The sequence below is a fragment of the Malaclemys terrapin genome, chromosome 7 (genome assembly GCF_027887155.1).
Source record: "Malaclemys terrapin pileata isolate rMalTer1 chromosome 7, rMalTer1.hap1, whole genome shotgun sequence".
NCBI classification, from domain to species: domain Eukaryota; kingdom Metazoa; phylum Chordata; order Testudines; family Emydidae; genus Malaclemys; species Malaclemys terrapin.
The window spans coordinates 113,852,810-113,874,127 of NC_071511.1; the positions used below are offsets into that span (position 1 = coordinate 113,852,810).

General features: G+C 43.5%; 1 protein-coding gene across 1 annotated transcript; it reads right to left on the reverse strand.

Moving 5' to 3' along the window:
* Positions 1 to 1,413: 1,413 nt before the first annotated feature.
* LOC128841000 (inactive pancreatic lipase-related protein 1-like) lies at positions 1,414 to 20,787 on the reverse strand (the record flags this gene model as incomplete). Its single annotated transcript, XM_054035624.1, has 11 exons — positions 1,414 to 1,538; positions 2,880 to 3,047; positions 7,178 to 7,289; positions 8,317 to 8,446; positions 9,456 to 9,574; positions 11,593 to 11,712; positions 11,989 to 12,108; positions 16,473 to 16,581; positions 18,228 to 18,362; positions 19,845 to 19,970; positions 20,614 to 20,787. Coding segments are annotated over 11 exons (1,377 nt in total), but the record flags the coding sequence as incomplete, so codon positions are not given.
* Between the last annotated feature and the right edge of the window lie 531 nt (positions 20,788 to 21,318).

The following is a 21,318-nucleotide window of genomic DNA, read 5'->3' on the forward strand; positions in this document are numbered from 1 at the left end:
TCTGCATTTAAAGATTCAATCAAAGATTTGCTGCGAATGGTGAGATACTAACGTAAAAAAAAAAATCAATCCGGTATGTATTTTGAACATGATTTGTCACAAAGAGCATTTCTAATAGATAAGAGTGATTATATGGTAAAGAGCGTAATTTATATATCCCAAGCACTATGCTTTTGTCACTGACATCGTTAAGGAATTTGACACGTTTGCAAGAGAACAATATATGTCAACTGAAATATATACCAATTAGCTATAAATGGGACATTGAAATGAATGATGCATGCACATGCTATACTTAGAAGTAATAACATGTGGTTTAAAGTCACTTGCGTTTTCAAACAAGAATTCTTTTTATGTTGTCATTTAAAAAATCTAATATTTCAAAAGGTCAGGAATAAATAGCGCCATTAGCATTAAAAGCTAGCAAAAGGGAAAGTAATTTGTTGTTCATTTAACAATGCATTTTATGTAACAGCTTTGTAAAGTGTTCATTTTTATTCTGCTAAAACAAGGTGGAAGCTGTTCCAGTTCATTATTAAAGAGGATTTTTTTATTATACCATTGTCAATTTTAATGTCCTGATTCTGTTAGGTATTTGTTAAAATTATATGGTCTGCTGGAGTGGCTATGGCAGAGGATAATGCTGAGAATATCATGACTGTCAAAACAAGAGTGTGGGCAAGTATCTCCTTATACCAAGCTATGAGGAATGAAAAACAAAGGCGAAAATCTCTCTCAATGTTAGGAAGTTAATATCCCTGTAGAAGGTGCCCTAGGAGGAGTCACTGAAATTTGTGAGCTAGATTCTGTAGGACAGCCCAACTGTGATAAAAAGGAGCAGGTGCTGCAATGTCAAGAGGTTGCAAGATGCAATGAGCCCTGACATCATGTTGCAGGGTACAGTGTCCATGCAACCAGGCTGTGTCTGGCTACTGCTGATTATAGTTGGGCTTATGCTTTCACAAACACCCTTTCTCCTTCGCGTCTTCATCCACAGCTAGTCCGTGCTCACTTGCCTCCATGTGACCTCTCTGGACGCTCAGACTCTGTCTGTTTTTTGGCATTGGGCAATGTGAGACTTCTATCTGATTGTGGAAATATTAGGTGGGCTAAACTCTGCACTCAGTTATACCTGTGCAGCTCTAGAGACTTCAGTGGGGTCACATGGGAGTAACTGAGATCAGGATTTACGTCAGTATGTCCTCTGATTTGAGACAAACAATTCACCTCCTTAACAGATGACAACCTCCCTGATCACTATGCTTATGTTTCATATCCTTGTTCCCTATGTTTGCATCTTTGAACATTGTAAGTCCCTCCACACAGGGAGTGTGTCTTCTTGTATATTTGCATAGCGGCCAGCACCTTTGGGGTTCTACCACAATACAAATAATGATGATAAAACAAGTGGGATAGTTATGCATTATCAACTTTTATTCACATTAACAGAGAGCGCTGACATTTTTGTATGTTGTTAGCAAGATGTAAGAGTTTGCAGAACGTTCTCTCGCACAGTTTCGCTGCCACAGAAATTAAACCTGAGGAGAAAAAAATATGTAAAGTGCTTTTAGTGTGTCTAGATTTATTTATTTTTTTGTAATTGTACCAGTGTTTTTTTAATAGAGTAAGCCACCCTAATTTGTTTTTTGACAGAGTTATGATAGAATATTGTTACATTGGCCCAAAAGAACAAGCAAATGCTTTGGGTGCTAAATGTGAAATATTATTTCCTGCTAACCCACCAAGGGACTCTCATCATCCTAATTGGTTGGCCTCTCTTTTTTGGCTTCATTCCTTTGGTTTTCTACCTTTCCTGTTGAATTTGCATGCCACCAGCATTAGAGAGATGATGAGTGCTTGTTGTTTGCCAAGACATGAATAAATAGAATAGCTGATGGGATGTTTATGGGAAGAGTATCCCTCAGCATGTTGATCGGTTGAATGCAAAAACCAGAAGTAGACTTGTACGCTCTGCTGTACCGTAGTTCGCTGGGCTATGAACATTTTGATTTGCTTGAGATTCCCCCAGCTCATCTCTATTTCAAGTGAATGGACTTTAGCTGTGTGATTTTTTTTTAATTATATCCATGACCAATTGAATGTACCTCCCACTTCATTGTGTCTCCATTCAGAAGGGCAGAAAAGGTAACACAACACCATTGGTGGGTAACTGATTGAAACATGCTGTTTTAAAAGAATTAACTTAATGAGCACCTTCCAATCAGTAACTGCCATTCAGTACACTGCTTCTACAGTCTACAGTCTTAAGGCCTGATCCAAAATCCAATTAAGTCAATGGGAGTCTTTCAGTGGAGTTCAGTGGGCTTTGGATCAGGCCTTTTAATCACAATTTATAACTACTAGCTCTGTCTGTGGGAACTGAAGACATATGACCATTATCTCTTACTCTTCCAGAGCCTGATCCAACACCCATTAAAATCAGTGGAAAGACTCCTATTGACTTCAATGGACAGTGGATCAGACCCCCTGATGTCAGTTTTAAACACCGATGGCCATTTCTAGTATAAAACTTGCAGTACCCAATAGCCTGATGTCTGGAAAGAGCTGTGCTGAGTACCAAAGCCACAGTTAAGCTAATCTTTCCTACCCAAAGCACAGAGGTTTATACAAAAACTTTGCTCTTGTTGAAGCCAAATCCAGACGTTTTTATAATTTTTCCTTGACGATATCTGACAGAAATATTTAATGTACCAGTAAGCTACATCGGTATCTTGTGGGGAAGGAAATTTAAACTTTTCCTCTTTTTTTTATTTTAATACTCTAAATAGCTGTTCTTGTGCAAGCACTATTACCCTCATATGTCATGCTGTCCTTGTAGTTCCTAAAGAATTTGAGATTTTGATAATAAATATACATACACATTTCCATCTTCTCCAGCTTGTACTGTGACTGCTGCTGCTCCCAGTGTGGGTAGGGTTGGGTTTAGGACATGGTTGTTCCAAAGAAATTTAACTTTAGTAATTGTCCCAACATTAAGTTCAACATCAATGAAGTTGGCATATGTTTCGCCTGGTTTGATGGTCCCCCTTCAAGAACAAAAGTATATAATGTCCAGTGAGGTTTAATATTAATTACCAATACAGTGTAGCTGTTTGAGTAGCTATAATAGCATATTGATAATAAACATGGCCTTCAGCTTGTCAAAGAGTAAGGATCATAGAGGATTAGGATTGGAAGAGACCTCAGGAAGTCATCTAGTCCAACCCCCTGCTGAAAGCAGGACCAACCCCAACTAAATCATCCCAGCCAGGGCTTTGTCAAGCCAGGTCTTAAAAACCTCTAAGGAAGGACATTCCACCACCTCCCTAGGTAACTCATTCTATTGTCTCAGTTACCTCAATATCATGTAAACGTTCATGTTATATAAAAAATTGTAAATGAAATTTTCCTGTCCTCATATGAAATCGATGTTCATCAGAATGCATTACCTGCTGACCAAAGGGATGTTTGCCTGGCATGCCCATGTTCTTCAGTACCTCACCTATATTAAAATATGGTGTTCCAGGGGATCCAGTTAAAACGCAGTGCCCTGAGGCTTGGCTGGGTCTTGGCCGTGTTTTGCACATATGTTAAACCTGTTTTATCTTCAGTTCAGTTGCAAAACACAGGCCTGGTGCTATATGTGCTACAAAATGTAGGTGTGTAGACTCAGTCAGGAGACACCGATGTTTTCACCGAGTCTCTGACATGGTTGGATTGGTCATGCAAGGAGAGCCTGAGGGAAAGGGGAGGCTCTAGCAAGAATCAAACAAAAAAATCGACTTCTTGAAGGCTAAGAAACTCCATGCCGGGCTGGAAAATGTCAGGGGGAGAAGTCAATCCTGGGGTAGTTTTTTCAGTGCAGCTCTTCTCTGACTGCTCTTAGCACACCAGGCCTTTTCTTCCATTAGAGACAAGGGGCCAAATTCTGCTCTCATCTACAGTGGCATAAATCCAGAGTAGCTCCATTTACTTGCACAAAGAACTCATTAATGAAGTGGGCTTTGAAAAGCGATTTAAAGGAGAAGAGGGAGATGACAAGGCGAATGGGGTTAGGAAGGCAGTTCCAGGCACAGAGAACGCATGGGAGTGGGTGTGGGGTAGGGTGACCAGATGTCCTGATTTTATAGGGACAGTCCCGATTTTTGGGTCTTTTTCTTATATAGGTTCCTATTACCCCCCACCCCCATCCCGATTTTTCACATTTGCTGTCTGGTCACCCTAGCATGGGGAAAAGATACAAAGAGAGACACAAATTGGCAAAGTATTTATGTGGGTTGCCCATCAAGCAGCATTTACTTGGTAAGTACTTTGTGTCAGAGCTGTGCCTTCTGTTAGCATCCCTTGAGAATCTAAATCAAATCTAGCTGAACATAATTTATAATGAAAATCACTTAAAATATCTTCCCATTAGATCTACTACCCTTCCAAATTTCCATGGCAGCATAATATATTACTAACGATGCCAGCTAAATAGTAATCCAGCACTAACATATTTGTATTGCTAGCACAAAAAATAAACAGGATTGTTAACTCAGGAAATCAAAATAAACTCTCATTGCAGCAGAAAATTGCAATGCTTTGCAATGCATAGCTTTATTCAATGTGCATCACGGCTGAGATTTTCAAAAGAGCCTATGGGAGCAAAGCACCTTAGTCCCACTGAATTTCAAGGGCATTTGGGCATCTACAACTTCAACTTCAAAGGGAGTTTAGGCTCTTTTAAAAAGTCCAGTTTGCTCACGCTAAACTCTTTGGCAGCATACATTTAAGTTTATATATAATTACACCCCCAAAAAGTTTAAGAGCATTGTTAATGTTCCAAAGTCAAGCACTAGGAAATACCAGATTTAAGGCTGTTCACGCAACTTTAATTTGGCCTTTTTGGGTGTATGTATTATGATACAGTCTCAGATTACACAGTTGCAAATTGACAGGTTTCAGAGTAGCAGCCGTGTTAGTCTGTATCCGCAAAAAGAACAGGAGTACTTGTGGCACCTTAGAGACTAACAAATTTATTTGAGCATAAGCTTTCGTGGGCTACAGCCCACTTCTTCGGATGCATAGAATGGAAAGGATAGTAAGGAGATATATATACACATACAGAGAGCATGAAAAGGTGGTGGTTGCCCTACCAACTCTAAGAAGCTAATTAATTAAGAGGAGCGATTATCAGCAGGAGAAAAAAAACTTTTGTAATGGTAATCAAGATGGCCATTTCAGACAGTTTGACAAAAAAGTGTGAGGATACTTAACATGGGGAAATAGATTCAATCCTAAATTGATGCCCCTCTGCCATGTACATTGGCCAAACCGGACAGTCTCTACGCAAAAGAATAAATGGACAGAAATCTGACATCAGGAATCATAACATTCAAAAATCAGTAGGAGAACACTTCAACCTCTCTGGTCACTCAGTAACGGATTTAAAGGTGACAATTTTGCAACAGAAAAGCTTCAAAAACAGACTCCGAGAAACTGCTGAACTTGAATTAATATGCAAACTAGATACCATCAATTTAAGGTTGAAGAGAGACTGGGAATGGCTGAGCCATTAAACACATTGAATCTATTTCCCCATGTTAAATATCCTCACACCTTCTTGTCAAACTGTCTGAAATGGGCCATCTTGATTATCACTACAAAAGTTTTTTTTTCTCCTGCTGATAATCGCTCATCTTAATTAATTAGCATCTTAGTGTTGGTAGGGCAACCCCCACCTTTTCATGTTCTCTGTATGTGTATATATATCTCCTTACTATCTGTTCCATTCTATGTATCCGATGAAGTGGGCTGTAGCCCACGAAAGCTTATGCTCAAATAAATTTGTTAGTCGCTAAGGTGCCACAAGTACTCCTGTTCTTTTTACAGTTGCATATTATCTCTTTTAAATCACTTGATCACGTGCTATCCATCTTCCTCTGTCCCTGCCCTGCCACATCAAACCTCCACCCCCCTAGCTCCTGCTCCCTCCCTCTTTGCTTCCCTGCCCCTTACCCCCATCCATCCCCTGCACTTTGGCTCCAGCACCCACCTCTCCCCTGTTCTTTCCCAGTTTCTTGCACCTCCTCACATCTCTGCATTCCAATTAGGCTGTTTCCTTCTCCTCCTTGCTGCCAGCCGTGAGGGAGCATTGAGGGTACAACAGACACAGTGTCCCTACTCCCAGTTCCTGTGCCTGGTACCACAGTGGCCCCTGGCTGCCTAGAGCAACATCTGCAGGGAAAGTCTTGTTCAGCCCCTGCAGCCATGGGATAGAGCATACTCACTAGCTTTGTTGGGATGATGCATGCACAATATGGTCGCAGATAGCAGCTGTGAGGGGCTGGAGTATACTCAGTGCAGATGGATTCTTTGGAGAATTTAACGTCAAACAGGTCTTTACTAAGCATGTGCAAACTGAGATTTTTCAGAAATGTGGATGAATTTTCATGGAGATGGCAAAAGACACGTTCCTGACACCAGGATGACCCCACTGGTAAAGTTAAAGTTTCTGCTCTAAAGCATGAAGGCCTTAGAACTTCTCAGCGAAATGGTTCTAAGGATTTTTAACATGGGCAATACACTGTATTTTTCCCTAATCTCTTTTTCAGAAACACCTGAACCATTCTAGTTGAAATTTAATATCTGCCTGTGTTTCTGTCCAAGGCAGACACCTGACACCTGAGCACACAAAAAACCCTATTTTTGTGTGCTCGTTACTTTGCCAAACTTTAACAGCAGAAATGGTTAAAGTTTGGCAAAGTAATGAGCACACAAAAATAGGGTTTTGTAAAAGAAAGTGTCAGGCAATCCTGATTATAGGCCGAGCTGGTAGCACTGCCTATGATAGCACCATAAACTGATACAACATTTTACAAACATGAAAAGATAAGGGATCAGAATTATACTAGTGTAAATCCATAGTATCATTTTAGAATTCAGTTAAGTTACATGGTGCAAGTGAGATCAGGATCTAGCCCCAGGTTCTTGTATCCTTATAGTTATCAGAGAAGTAGGGCTAAATTCTAACTCTTCTTCCGATATAAATCCAGAGTAAATACAGTTAGTATGGATTTACACCACTGTATGTGAGAGCAGCATTTGGCCTATAGATTAAGAAGAAACATTAATTAAAAATAGATGAATTAAATATTCTAATAGAGAAGCTCATTTATCATTATAATACTGAACTTACTGAACAATTTCATATTGCCTTGTGTTTCCTCCAGCTCCGTACAGGGCAATATTTACATACCCACTCACTTTACTCTTTCCAGCAATTGCCACAGATACTTTATACCTCCAACCTACACAGCAGAAATAAAATGAATTAGATTGTACCCACATAGAAACAAACACAACATGCCTACTTTTCATTTTCTATCGGTACTTTATGTTTCGAGACAAAACAGAGGAAAAACATGACCGTTGCTTCACTTTGAGCTCAATATTAAATCCTGGCCTGATTGGAATGACGAGAATACAATAGAATAGAATGTTTTTATAGGAGAATACTAGGAGCCTGCTTTTCCATGCTTTGCACACTCTGCAGTCATTTACAGCCATGCAAAATGAGTGTAAAACCCTAGCAAATCACAATTCTCCACTCACACTGGTAGTAGCATTTTATTCCCAGTTTGCACAGTGTGAATGACTACACAAAGAGCCAAGGCAGAGGAAATTCATGGACTTTGTGTTTATTTGTGAAAAATAATCCATAATGTGATAGAAGGAACATATCACATGTCATATTGACCAGGAAAGTATCTATTCACAACTTGGGGGTGTTGTAAGGAACAACACTGAAGAGTGAGGACTGGATTTTCTGGCCCATAAGCAGGGCAAAGAGGACTTAAAGCATCCGACGGCCAGAGGAGTATTCTGTCTAGGGGAACTTTCCGTTGACTTACAGCTGAGAAAGCTGGCTATGCTACCCCCTACTCCAGCTGTGTCCCTACCCCCAGCATAAGGGGAAAGAGTTATGCATGGGCATAGTTTGGGGGGGGGTGAGGGGGCATTTCACCCCCAAACTGTAAGCCTTGGGCTGGCACGGAATTTGCTCCCCCCCACACACATGCATAGCTCCATTGGCCAGACTGGAGCTGTCCCCCAAAATATAGAAGTTAAACTACACCTATGGAGTTATGTTGGGGGCTTTCTGGGACTGGTGTTGTCAAGACAGAGAGGGGAGAGGGCATGATGGTATGGAGCTCTGCTCCTCCACCATGGTAAGGACCTTCGTCCAGTAAAACTAATTTAAAGCGAGAGTGAAATAGTTTAAATTACGTTGGTGCTCACATGTAAGTAAAAGCAAGTAAAAAAGTAGGAACTTACGAGCAAAATCCTTGGCCTCTCCAGTGTTCAGATAAAGTTTCTGGATCCCAGAAGTAACTCTGTCCTTAAACTTATCCGCATAGTGACCCATTTCGGGGCATCCACCTTTGGGGCATGGGAAGCAGTTTTCCTAATCGAAATACATGTGCCAATTAATGAGGATCTATCCCAAGGAGACAGGAAAAAATTATTTGGCCACAGAAAAATGCTGCTAAGCCATGTCTATGGGCTAACTCTAACTCAGCTTGAAATAAGCCGCCCTAGAAAGGGCAGGAGGAGGAAGGGCTGTGTCTGGCACCTCATGGATTTGGAGGCATGGATATCTCCTCTGTACTTCATCACAGTTTGCTGTTCGCTAGAAGGAGACATCTCCATTTCTCTAAATTCCCTCTCTTAAACTCAGTGCTTTAGAATGGGGTTTGCAGATGGGGATCACACTCTCCCTGGCTCATCTAATGAGTGGCTGTAAAGTGCTTTGACGATGCAAAGGTTTATGTAAGTGCTAGGTATTATTGTTATTTACCCCTTGCGCGTGGAGCTCTGTTCCCCTCTAGTGGTAGGTGGGCCACATAGCTAGGTTGATGAGCCTGCTACCGTGTTAGCTAACAGAGCTGGGTCATAGATGGAGCTATGGACAAAGGAGAAGGCAGTGGCTTTAGGCCACATCCCGTCTGTATATATTCCTTCAGGTCATCGGGGAGTCACTGAGCATGCACTGAACCTTAAGGTAAATTATTTTATTTCAAAATTATTTGCAAGGCAAAATGCTAAAATATGGGGGCTGTGCTCACTGCTCCTTGGATGTGCATAATAAATAATTACTGGGGCAGATTCTTCAGCCTGCCTAAGCCCCTCTTTGACACAGCGGGGTGAGAGGTTGCAGGAGCAGCTCTAACGTATGCCACTGGCATGAGGTCTCTCAGGAACCTCAGGTCACTGTAGAGCCAGGCATAACTCTGCTCCACCATGCCCCTTCTGTGCCTCATCCCCATCCCCCAATGTCCCTGCACACCCCTTCCTTCCCCTTATGCCTGCACTCATGCAGTGCAAAGTGGCCTGAGCCAAATAAACTCTGGTTCTACAGCATGCAGATGCACAGACAAGAGACACTCGTTCCCTGGGATGCGAGAATGACTTACTGTCTGAAAAATGTCATATGAAGCACAGGTGTATCCTAGAAAGCCATCGGGAGAGATGATGCTGTCAGAATAATACTTGTAGCTTCGCAAATGATTACAAGCAATAAAGTCACGAGTTCCTGTGGAAAGAAGCTCTTATTACATATCGTACTGCAAGGTTATTGGTTGTTATTCAGATTGGAATCGTGGTATTGAACTGATCATGTCATTTGAATTATTTGTAAATCCCCACATTACATTGTCACAATTCTGGGCAGCACCTGAGTTGCAGTTTGAGACCTATTTCTTCAGTGACTGTATTTACCCTTTGTGAAATGCACACAGTACAGAACGTGTAAAATGCAGATGTGTAACAAACATAGGGTCCGATTGTGCAATCCTTGATCATGTTGGTGAATACTTACTCACATGAGTAGCCCCCCATTGTGTGATTAATTGCATTAATGCTCGCCAATATGAATGAAGGGCCTCTGTAGGAAACAGCTCACCTTATCATTATATAAAAGAACACACTGCATTTTGTTTTAAGTATTATGTCCTCCTTAACACTGAATTTCCTGGAGCAATGTTGATTTATGCAGACTGAGGATCTGACCACCTGATTATTTGAGATGGGGGGGAAGGGCGTGTTATTATTTTAAATATGTTATTTTGTACTGAAATTCCTTAAATGTTCTGGGTTTAGGTTAAAAAAAGAAGTAATTAAGTGCAAGGGAGTTTTGTGCATCATTATTAATAGAGAGCTTGATCTTCGGTGCTTACACAGGCAAGAATTTGTGAGTAAAGACTGCAGAAATAGGCTAGTAATTGCAAAGAAGAGATTCATAGAATCATAATTTTTAAGGTGCTCATAATAATGTAGGAAAGGGCTAGGAAAGAAATCCCTGGAAAATTGTCAGGTTTTATGAGAGAGAAAAAATAAATGTCTGCTATAGCTGGGGTGTTGTCTTTACTGTATGTTTTGATTTAGCAATGTGATTTCCCAAAGGTGTAAAGGTTCATGCTTGCAGATCCGTTGGCACTTTTTGGGATCTTAGACTGCAAGTTTTTTGTGGGGCAGGGTATGTGCTTTATTTATGTTCTGTGGGGTACAATGTAAATTTGTGGCACTATCTACAGGATTCTTAACAATAACAATAACAACAGGATTTGAAATATACAAAATAAGGAACAAATCTGAATGTGCATGATCTATCATACGCCAAACTCTTTCCAACTGCCTAATAATAGAAATAAAAATTACATTGTTCCAGTGCAACCCAAATTGCTAACAGGTAACTACAGAATAGAAACACATTTGAATTTAGCTGCCAAAGCTCACAAAACAATTGAAGCCTGAGATCCCATAGCAGAAATAGACATGAATGTTATTGTTCCCACTCCCACCCAGTGCCGCTGCCAGGTGACTACATAATAGAAACAAAGTTGAATGTTGTTGTTCCAGAGCTAAACTTCTGGCACAGTTTGAGTAGGGTTTGCTTCTCTGAGTAGATAACTGGAACCCAGTTTTGGATGAGATAGACCAATTAATGAATATTTGTTTCTATTGTGGAGTTACCTGGAAACAGTACAAGGGGCACTGGAACAATCACACTGAAGTTTGTTCCTGTTATTTGGCAGCATGATGGACTATTTACAATAAACTCCAGTTAAGCTTGCTCCATTAGATCCAAAGCTGGATAGTTTGAAGAGTGGGTCAGGCAAGGTCCTTGAAGGAACATGGCTGGTGGGATCTGGGTCTTTGCAGACCCATGGAGCCCAAACACACATGGAAGGGGAGCAGGAACTGTTGTTATTGTTCCTCACCCCCAACCTTGTACGGATACCCACTACTTGACAATGCAGACACTCTGGATGGTTGGAGGTAAAGACGCCAATCCTCAACCCCATCATGTTTTTCCCAAAGCAAAACCTTCATGCCACTCATTCTTTGATCCCTCTACCAGAACGTGTCCCCCAGAGTACATTTGGACCATACTATCAGTTTCACTGTTTTTGGCTGTAATTGTTGGCATTCGTAAAGAAAATAATCAAAAATAGAAGAATAGAATAGAAATAAGAAGATTGCTGCTATGTTAGCTCAATACATTTTGATGTTGACCCTCAACAGAAGTCATCATCTGCTTAACATATTTACCTTCCCAGATTCCATCAATGTCAACAATCTGTGAAACAGGATTCTTCTTGCATCCTGGCATTTGTATTCCTCCGTTTGGATAAAAATCAAGATGTCCGATAGCCTGGCTCATTCCAAAACCTGCAATGTTTGTGACAGGGGTAAGCAAATTTTAATTTAAATACTGTCATGTATTTCCTGGTAGCAGCTCTACATAACGCTATAGGGCTATAGTTTGTAAGCTATTTGAGGCAAGAACTGGTGGTTTTTTTGTTTCTGTGTGTTTATTTTTTGTTGTTTTTTCCTGTATTTGTACAGCACCTACTGCAATGGGGTCATATTCTGTGACTGGGTCTCCTAGGTGCTACCACAGGACAAATCAATAATAATAATAATACAATGCAGCTGGAAACTTACCCAAATATGGAATTGTGGGAGCTGAATCAGTATGAATAACATCAACAAAGGCTGCATCAGTCTTATCCAGTCTGACTTCAATTGGAGTACCTTCAAAATAAGGCTGAGCAGGGTCCAGTCCTTAAAGAAATATATCCACAATTAAATGTGCGTGCACATAAATATAGCTAGCTATACTACTGTATATAGTTGAAGATGGGTCTATGGAGGCTACATAGTTTTATTCACTTCAGAATTGGAGTCGCTAACAAATATTTAACATGATCGATCTCTCAGTGGTACATGCCAAGGCCGTAACCATAGCAGAGTGAGCAGGGTAACAGCCCAGGAAGCAAAGCTGTGGGGTGGTGGTAAAACGGGGTGAAAAAATGGTAGGGGTGCAAATATGCATGCTCGGCCGGGCGCTAAAATGCCTAGTTACGGCACTGGTAAACACCGTGGGACAGATCTCCAGCTGGTGTAGATTGGTAGTTCCATGGAAGTCAATGGAATTATACCGATTCATGCCAGCTGAGGATCTGGCCTTGTAAATGTTTATTCTTGAATTCCAACAACTGCAACATAGATTGTTCTTTTAGGTTAAGATTTTTTTTTTAAAGAGTGCCTAAAAGTGAAGCTCCTAAACCCATATCCTGAATGGCCTGTTTCTCAGAAGTGCTTGAAGTCAGTGGGAGCTGTTGGGTACTCAGCATGCTTGAAAATCACGATGCTTATTTAGGTGCCTAGATACAGATTATGGAGCCTAAGCCCATGTCTACATTACACAGCTTTTAGCGAGACAGCCGTGTTGCTAAAAGTCAGGCAGGGTGAACACTGTGTGTCGGCACTTTTGCCGTTGTCGACAGGAATGTGCTCCTGATCACACAGGCACTTGCCGCGGCAAAACTTTTGTCTTTCAGGGGATGGGGGGCTTAAGTAGCTGTCAACGACAGAAGTTTTGTCCTTCAATTGCAAGTGTTGACATAGCCTAACTTGAGACACCTAGTTTTGATATTAGCATAAAACTGAGACTCATTTTCTTTCTCATTCACTGCATCTGTCTCAGGTGCTTGTAAAATCCTGTAAATTACAAAGCGCTTATTATCCTGTGCTGGTATCTGATGCTTTCCCTGGGCAGCAGCTTTAGTTTTGTTTTTAAATTGAATTTTGCAGACTACTAGTCCAGGGGTTGGCAGGCCCAGACTCTTTGGAAGATGCTAAAATGGAAAAAAGTTGAGTTAATAACATCTGAAATTGGCTTCTGTGTATGAGGGGCAGTTTTTCTGCCTAATGCACATCCCCCTTGGTCTGGCCTGTGTGCTGAACAAGGAATCCAAACAAAGAACTTGTCCAGGTGAGTGCTGAATATGTCTGTAAAACAGCCTGACACTGAAGTCTGGGGGATACATTAGCTGTATTTTCAGAAATAGGTAAGTAAATGTGTATTACGTGATAGATCGGTTTGCTATGCAGGAGCTCTCTTGGCATAATGAATAACTACTAAACATAGTCAAGTTGCAGCTTGTCTGGACTGTATTCATAAAACATGAACGCCACAGCCCTGGAATAAAGGAGCTTTGTGTGAGTCACCTATGTGACTGCTGAAAGGAGGGAATCCTCCGCCCATCCATCCAACCCAGAGCCAGGGCACTGAACACTCTGTCTGCAGCTGTTACTCTGGCCCATGAGCTGTAGTAGTGGCCACAGACTGTTGTGCTCTCTCTCTCTCTCTCTCTTTTAATTCAAAGAAGGTTTTGCAGCCAGTGACTCTGTGCAGTTGGCAGACTCAATGGCCACGCTGGTGTCACTGTCCCCGCCCACTTATGAACCCCTTGCACAATCCCCCGGAGATAGCCACTGTGGAGCATTTCACGGGGTTATGCAGGTGACTGTGGTATCCTTTTGCACATTCTGTGATGCTGTTTGTTCTCCTCTGCACAACGGAACAGTGGCATTTCTACTGCAGTTCAAGCCTGCTGCAGCCAAGGAGCTTAAGGGAGAGGGGGTTAGGATTTGCCCTAATACCTTAATAGGTCATAGAACCTGATCCTGCAAGATGCTGAGCGCTCTGTCCATGCTTCAGCAAAGCTCTTTAGCATGTGCGTAACCTTAAGCATTGGAGTAGTTCCACTGAGACCAATAGGATCACTCACATCCTTTAAGTTAAACACATGCTTAAATGGTTGGCTGGATTGGGGCCAGAGTGCTCAGCATCTTGTAAGATCAAGCTCTAAAACAGTTGCTATGGTCAGTTTCACTGCACATTTTTGTTTTCCTGTTGTTTTTAAAAACCTAAGAAATTAAACTAAAAAAAAAATCTGCAGGAAAAATAACATAAATTAAAATTAATGTGTGTAAATGCATTGCCCAGATGTGAAGGCTTTGAGGTAAACCTAGCAAAGCAGGGAGATTAAGGGGTTACATTTGAAGGTTCAACCTTCTGTCTTTGCTACATCAATTTCAATTAATCCTTTTCTGGGAATAGATATTGGACAGCAAAACCATGGCTAGGGTTACCATATCTCATAAATAAAAAAAGAGGACCCTCCACGGGCCATGGCCCCACCCATTTTCCCACCCCTAGCCCCCAACTCCGCCCCTTCCCCCACCCTAACTCCGCCCCCTCCTCCCTCCCACTCCCAGCCAGGGGGAAAGGGCTGCCCCAGTGCTACCAGCATCACGGTTTCCCGGGCAGCCCCCAGACCCTGCGCCCCCAGCCGGCGCTTCCCCAGCGCAGCTGGTGCCCGGGAGGGGAAGCGCCCAGCCGGGGGCGCAGGGTCTGGAGGCTGCCCATCAAACCGTGAAGCCGGTAGCGCTCGGGCTTTGGGCTGCCCCTATGCCTCCGGACCCTGCGCCCCCAGCCGGGCACTTCCCCTCCGGGGCTCCAGCGGCTCTGCGTAACTTACACTGTATAAGTTACACAGAGCCGAAGAGGAGCAGAGCCCCCGCAGCTGGAGGCTCTGCTCCTCTTAGGCTCTGTTTAAGAGCCGGGCTGCCCCAGCGCTACCGGCTTTGGGCAGCCCCCGTGTCTCCGGACCCTGCGCCGCCGGAGCCCGAGAGGGGAAGTGCCCGGCTGGGGGCGCAGGGTCCGGAGGCAAGGGGGCTGCCCGAAGCCGGTAGCTCTCGGGCAGCCCGGTTCTTAAACAGAGCCTCCAGCGGCTGGGGCTCTGTGTAACTGACACTGTGTCAGTTACACAGAGCCCCGGTGGCTGGAGGCTTTGCTCCTCTTTGGCTCTGTGTAACTGACACTGTGTCAGTTACACACAGCCCCGGCGGCTGGAGGCTCCAGCCCCCGCGGCTCAATTTAAGAGCCGGGCTGCCCGAGAGCTACCGGCTTCGGGCAGCCCCGTGCCTCCAGACCCTGCGCCCCCAGCCGGGCACTTCCCCTCCCGGGATCCGGCGGCGCAGGGTCTCCAGGCACGGGGCTGCCCGAAGCCGGTAGCGTTCAGGCAGCCGGGCTCTTAAACAGAGCCGCCATTTTCCCGGACATGTTCCGCTTTTTGGCAATTCCCCCCGGACAGGGGTTTGACTGCCGAAAAGCCGGACATGTCCGGGAAAAAGAGGACGTATGGTAACCCTAACCATGGCACCAAACAATTAACTCCACTCACTACTGTGCTGCCTACAGCACGCTTTGCCGGGCCTCCAAACAGTGGGTGATCTTAAATACAGGACATACTGCTGCACCTGCACAACAAACTGGCTTAATGAGAGCAGGAAATGATAGGAGAAAATCTGCCAGGAGAAGGAAAGTGGGAATCACCATTGTCATAACAGGCTTGGGAGAATGCTTTGGGAAAAATCAGACTCATTAACACTGGTTCAGGTAAATTAAAATCTGTCAAATGAACCTAGAGTGTTGTGCATTTGCACTGAGCAGCCTTAGTGGCACGCAGAATGTCACAGTGTTAAGTCATTATGTACCGAGCCAGAATAGCCCATGCTCCCTGGGACCATCCTTAGAGCACAGCTGACAAAGAGGACCTGCTGTACAGAGCAGAGGCCAGACATATCCTAGGGATGGGATGCTGGTGCAGATCACTACACCATGCAGCTAACCATCTCCTGCCCACTGCACTTCATGCAGGGATTCAGCCCTGATGTAAGAAGATCTCAGGGACATTCTTCAGGGGGCATATACCTCCTCCCCCAAAGATTAAAGTTAGGGCAAGAACACCATGAAGAGATCCTTATGGAGATTCCCACCTGGGTAATACCTTCCTGAGGGTGTTGTTATTGAGGAAGGGCACAATTTTGGCTGTTAGCAATATGAGGTTATGATACAGTTGTGCAGTTCTGATTCCATCCTGTGGGGGGCAGTGGCAAACACACCCACATGTGCATGCATGCATACACACCCACACCAGTTCATTACACTGCAGGGTTTTCCTTCAGTCAGATACTGTAGTTGTTTTAGTAAAAAATCGCGAGGTAATGTTAAGGTCTAACAATGCTCTCTTCAAATTCTTCATTGGTATAGACTGAGCTATAATTCATTAACTTACCAGTTATTCTTCCAAGGCCTGGCCTCCTTCTCCCTGTCTCCCCTGCAGCATGTGCTCCAAGGCTATGGGCAATGAAGTGGACTTTGGAAGGAGAGTATCCATATTGTTCCTGAGGAAAACATCAATTGTAACAAAAGGGAATCTATATTTTCACTAATATGAGGCCTAGAGAGAAGCTCTGGCTTACACAACTAAAGCCAGAAATGGGCTGCACAGAGCAGAGGTCCATGGAATTGGAAGGAGGACAGAGTCCAGGGTGTAGAGCAGTAACAGAGCCATTCAGTGGCTGCTACTACAGCCTAAAGGCATTATTAACCTCTGCAACTTCTGCCTACATGTGAGATTTTTGGCAGTGGATAATCATGGATCCACCAGCCCCGCAGTGAAAGGAAGTGTATTTGGCGTCCTGTGGACATTGTTTTAGCCAACTCATGAACGTCAAGGGGAAAAAATTCATGGCTGCTCTTATGTAGGACACCCACACTCTGCTAAGGCCTGATTCTCCACTGCTTTGCACCTTGTGTTGGAGTGAGCACCAGTGCAATGTGAGTGCTAAACACCACCATTCCGATTTGTAATTTGCCTTGCAGCCTGTGTTGTCAATTACATCTGTGCAATGGAGAGCCAGCCCCCTAGTATTTACACTAGCCAGAGGCAAACTAGTTCAGAAAATATTAGGAACCATCCCTCTCCTCATAGCTTCACTCAGGCCTAGTTGCAAGCACTTTTAAGTCATCAGATTTAGGGACAGAGGGAGAGATTTTCAAAGGCAAAAATGGCAGTTAGGTGCCTAATTCCTACTGACTTTCAACTGGAATTAGGCCCCTAATGGCCCTTTGTGCCTTTGAAAATGCCCCCCAGAGCCTCATTTGGTGTAAAATGGTGAGTTACATTGAGATCAGTAGATCTCTGTGATTTGCACAAGCTAAACATCTGGCCCTTAGTTTGATTACAGACCCACACCCCATCTCCCTGCCCTGGGCAGGGCCGGCTCTGGCTTTTTTGCCGCCCCAGGCCCCGTGGCCCCCCCCGCCCTCAGCGCGGCAGGGGAGGGCGCCGAGCCTGGCCACGGGCCGCTCTCCCCAACCGGGGCTCTGCTCTCCCCTGTGGCCAGCCCGCTGCGGCTCCGCTCTCCCCGGCGGCCGGAGCACCGCGGGGAGGTCGGCGAGCCTAATCGCGGCCCCGCTCTCCCCAGCGGCCGGAGCCGGAGCACCGCGCTACCCCCCTCCAGGTGCCGTCCCAAGCACAAGCTTGGTGGGCTGGTGCCTGGAGCCGGGCCTGGCCCTGGGGCATCTGGGAAGATCCCACCTGTCCCCAAACACCCATACCTAGGTGACACTTCTTCATGGGTTGGGGAGAGGATCCTGCTCTCTCCTCCTGGGAGGTGGCTGTTGCTATCCAATGGCCAATTATTATAGGCTTTTGTATGGGTATCCCTTAAGAAGGTCCTATAGCTTTCATGGTTGAGAAAGGATAATTTGCCGTGTTTATTACTTCTCTATCTTTAAAACTACCCAACCCTTCACATCCACAAGAGTACATAAAAGTAATCGCAGCATGAAAATATTCAACCTCTGTGTATTATGGGGGAGTTGATAGGACTTTAAAATCTATCAGGAGGAGAACCGTCTTTTGCTGGGAGGAGTCTTTTGGTGGCTATATGACAATTCATTGTAATTGTCTATTTAGATTAGAATAAATTTCAGAAGCTCTATGACTATAATCCTATTGTGGAACGAGAAGAAGATCCCTTACCATAAGCACATTTATAAAATAAGCCACTTCAGCACCCACGACACGGATATTGTTTGATGCCTGGGTATATTGGCACCTTGACCCACTACTCCAGTCTATGCAGATACAGTTCACGTCTTCCACTTGAAACATCCTCTGGTGCAAATATAGATTTAAAAAGAACAGAAGCAAATATTATCAACACCGGTTCAGATCGCTGATTACTTAACACAGTCAGAGACTTATAAATGTCATATGAATTCCCTGTACATTTTTTCAAGTACAGCCCCTATATTACACCAGGGCTCTGTTCATATCTTGATTCTTTACGTAAATGATGTGGAGACACAGCTTGTAAATGATAAGTTCAGTTAGAAGTGTATATTTTTCCATAATAATTTTAAAAGGTGGGATAATTAAAAACATATATATGATCTGTATTTGTTAAACTCATGAATTTATATTTTCAAGAGGCTACATAAGTTTCTGCTGTCAGTTTACTTTGGTTTCAAGTTTATGGTTTTGTTTTAGTAACCAAACAGTAAAGTATCCACTCATCTATCTGTCACATAATATTAGGTTTTGCTTTTCTTGCTCTGACCTGTGGAATGGTTTGCTAAAGACACCCTGTTTTAGCAGCTGTGATATAGTTTGTATATTATTCTATGTTCTGGATTAAGTGGCAGTAATGCCAATGAAAGCAAGTAAAGTACTTCTTGTTGTGAATAAGGATGGCAGAACCTGGCTGTACGTCAGTGGTTGTCAAACAGTGATCAATGGACCGCTAGCCTCTTTGGTGATCTGGAGATTGAGGTAATTTAGAACCAAGCAATGGGAAATTTGAAGGAGGGGATGAAAGCTGGAGAGAGGAGGAGGATTCGGCACAGGGAGAAGGTTAGCGAAGCCCTGTGTTTGCTACTGACTTGAGACAAAGGACTAAACTGCACAGCTTTGCCCTGCCAGCTCACCCATTCTGATTGCAAATACTCACTTGCAGAAAAACATTTTGTATGAATGTGAAAAGAGGAGAAGGTTCTGAAGATGAGTAAAAATGCATCAAAGGGGCAGATGGTTGGAACAGGAATGTTAGGAGCCATGCCATCTCCCCAGCTATCACGGTCCAGTTCAGTGTCCTGGGCCGTCCCACCTCTCCTCTGTGGACCTTCCACCCTCAGAGCCTTCCTGTACCCTGGCAGCTTAATCCAGCTCGTTAGCAGCAGAACTGGGAAGCAACAAGCTTGATCTCTCCCTATTTAACAAACCCTGGAATCTCCTTAATTTCTAAGCAGCATTTTACTGCATTTTTTTTGTATACCAGAGAAAAAACATTAATTGGACCAAACTCTGTTATCTTTTATGTCTGTACAAACCCTTTGACTTCAACACAGAGTAGAATTCGGCCCATTTTGTTTAAGATTTTTCCTGGAAGTGGAGCTAGAACTGAATAGATTTCAGATGAACAACATTTTATGTCCTAATTTTGTAAAGATAGATGTGGACAGCTTTCCTCTTCTTGTCAGCCCAGATGGCACGATATGCATTGGTTAGACATAGAGAAAATGAATAATTTACAGGAATACCTTCATAAATGTGAACTAAGTGATTTGAGAATGACAAAATATCGAGATAGTGCCATACCCTGCACATGTCCGACAGCCAGTTTTCTTCTCCTTGGTCTACAAATCCATGGGTAATAAAACGTGTTATTTTGCTTGGATCGAAATTTGAGTAGCCAATCGTTGCTGGATTTATTGCAGTGATCTCCTGTTGAAGATATTAAAATAGTAAATGTTTTAGCTATTTCCTATAAAAAACCTTATCAAAACAGCAATGTGAATAGAAAACAACACTGTTGTTATGTAAGCCCACATCCTGCAAGCATTTACACATGCACTTAACTTTACATATGTTACATTAAGTCCGTGTATGTTTGCGGGACAGGGGCTGAGGAGTTTCGCCATTGATTTCAGTGGAGCCAGGATTTCACCGTTAGCGTGTCCTTTCCATTTCTCACCAAACAACTTCCAGTGCTACAGATTTTCCAAACATTTCTCAATAGACACAGGAAAAATGCGAAGTGTGGCTAGGGGTGACTTTTGCGCTCCTTTCTGGGGAGGGAGCCTTCAGTCTGTCGTTTGCATAGGGTTGGAAAAGTCTTTATTGATTCTATTCAAAGAATCACCTGTTGCCTCCACCACTAAGAATTCTGTCCCTTGAGACTTAGTGAAACTTGTGGTAGGGTGGACAGGAAATTTCAGAGGGGCTAGAAAATGCTGCCTCCTGACTACATTGGAGACTTGGCCATTTCTCTGACTGGCCTTGGGAATGCCAAGAGCACTAAAAGGTGATGTTTCTGTGCTCTGTGTGTACATGTCACTTGCAATATTTAAACAGCAAGAGGTCTTACTTGAAAGTTATTAGGATTCTTTTTTGTGTAAAGAAGGAAGCGAGTGTTTATCTTTTCTGGAGTCCACGGTAACTTTGCCACTGGTCTTTCTATAGTTCCAGCCCATGGTATATTGTCTGTGAAGCACCCGAGCCTTTCAAAGCAAACTTCCTTTCCTGTAGTACACAGATCAAATTATTAGGATGTGAATGAGAAAAGATGTGGTAGGTTCTAATTGTCACACTCTGTCCCGACAGCACTTTTCCCCCAGTGGTGTCTCGATGCTTTCTGAACGCAGCAAGCTACAACTTAAATTTTTAAATAAATATATATTTTTTAAATTAATGGAGATATCCTATCAACTGGAAGGGACCTTGAAAGGTCATCGAGTCCAGCCCCCACCTTCACTAGGAGGACTAAGTGCTGATTTTGCCCCAGATCCCTAGGTGGCCCCCTCAAGGATTGAACTCACAACCCTGGGTTTAGCAGGCCAATGCTCAAACCACTGAGCTATCCCTCCTCCCTGGGTAGAGCATAGCAACTGCTCCCCCCGGGCCACAATCCACCCCAATGGTGCAAAGGCCTTCTGCACAAGTCCACAGAATAGGGACAGCATGCAGTGGGGTGTATGTATTTCCCCCTGACATGGTTTGATCTACTCTCTGGGGAACATTCCCACCCTGGCTCTGCACTGTCCCTTGTCATGGGCAATTTGCGCAATGTGAA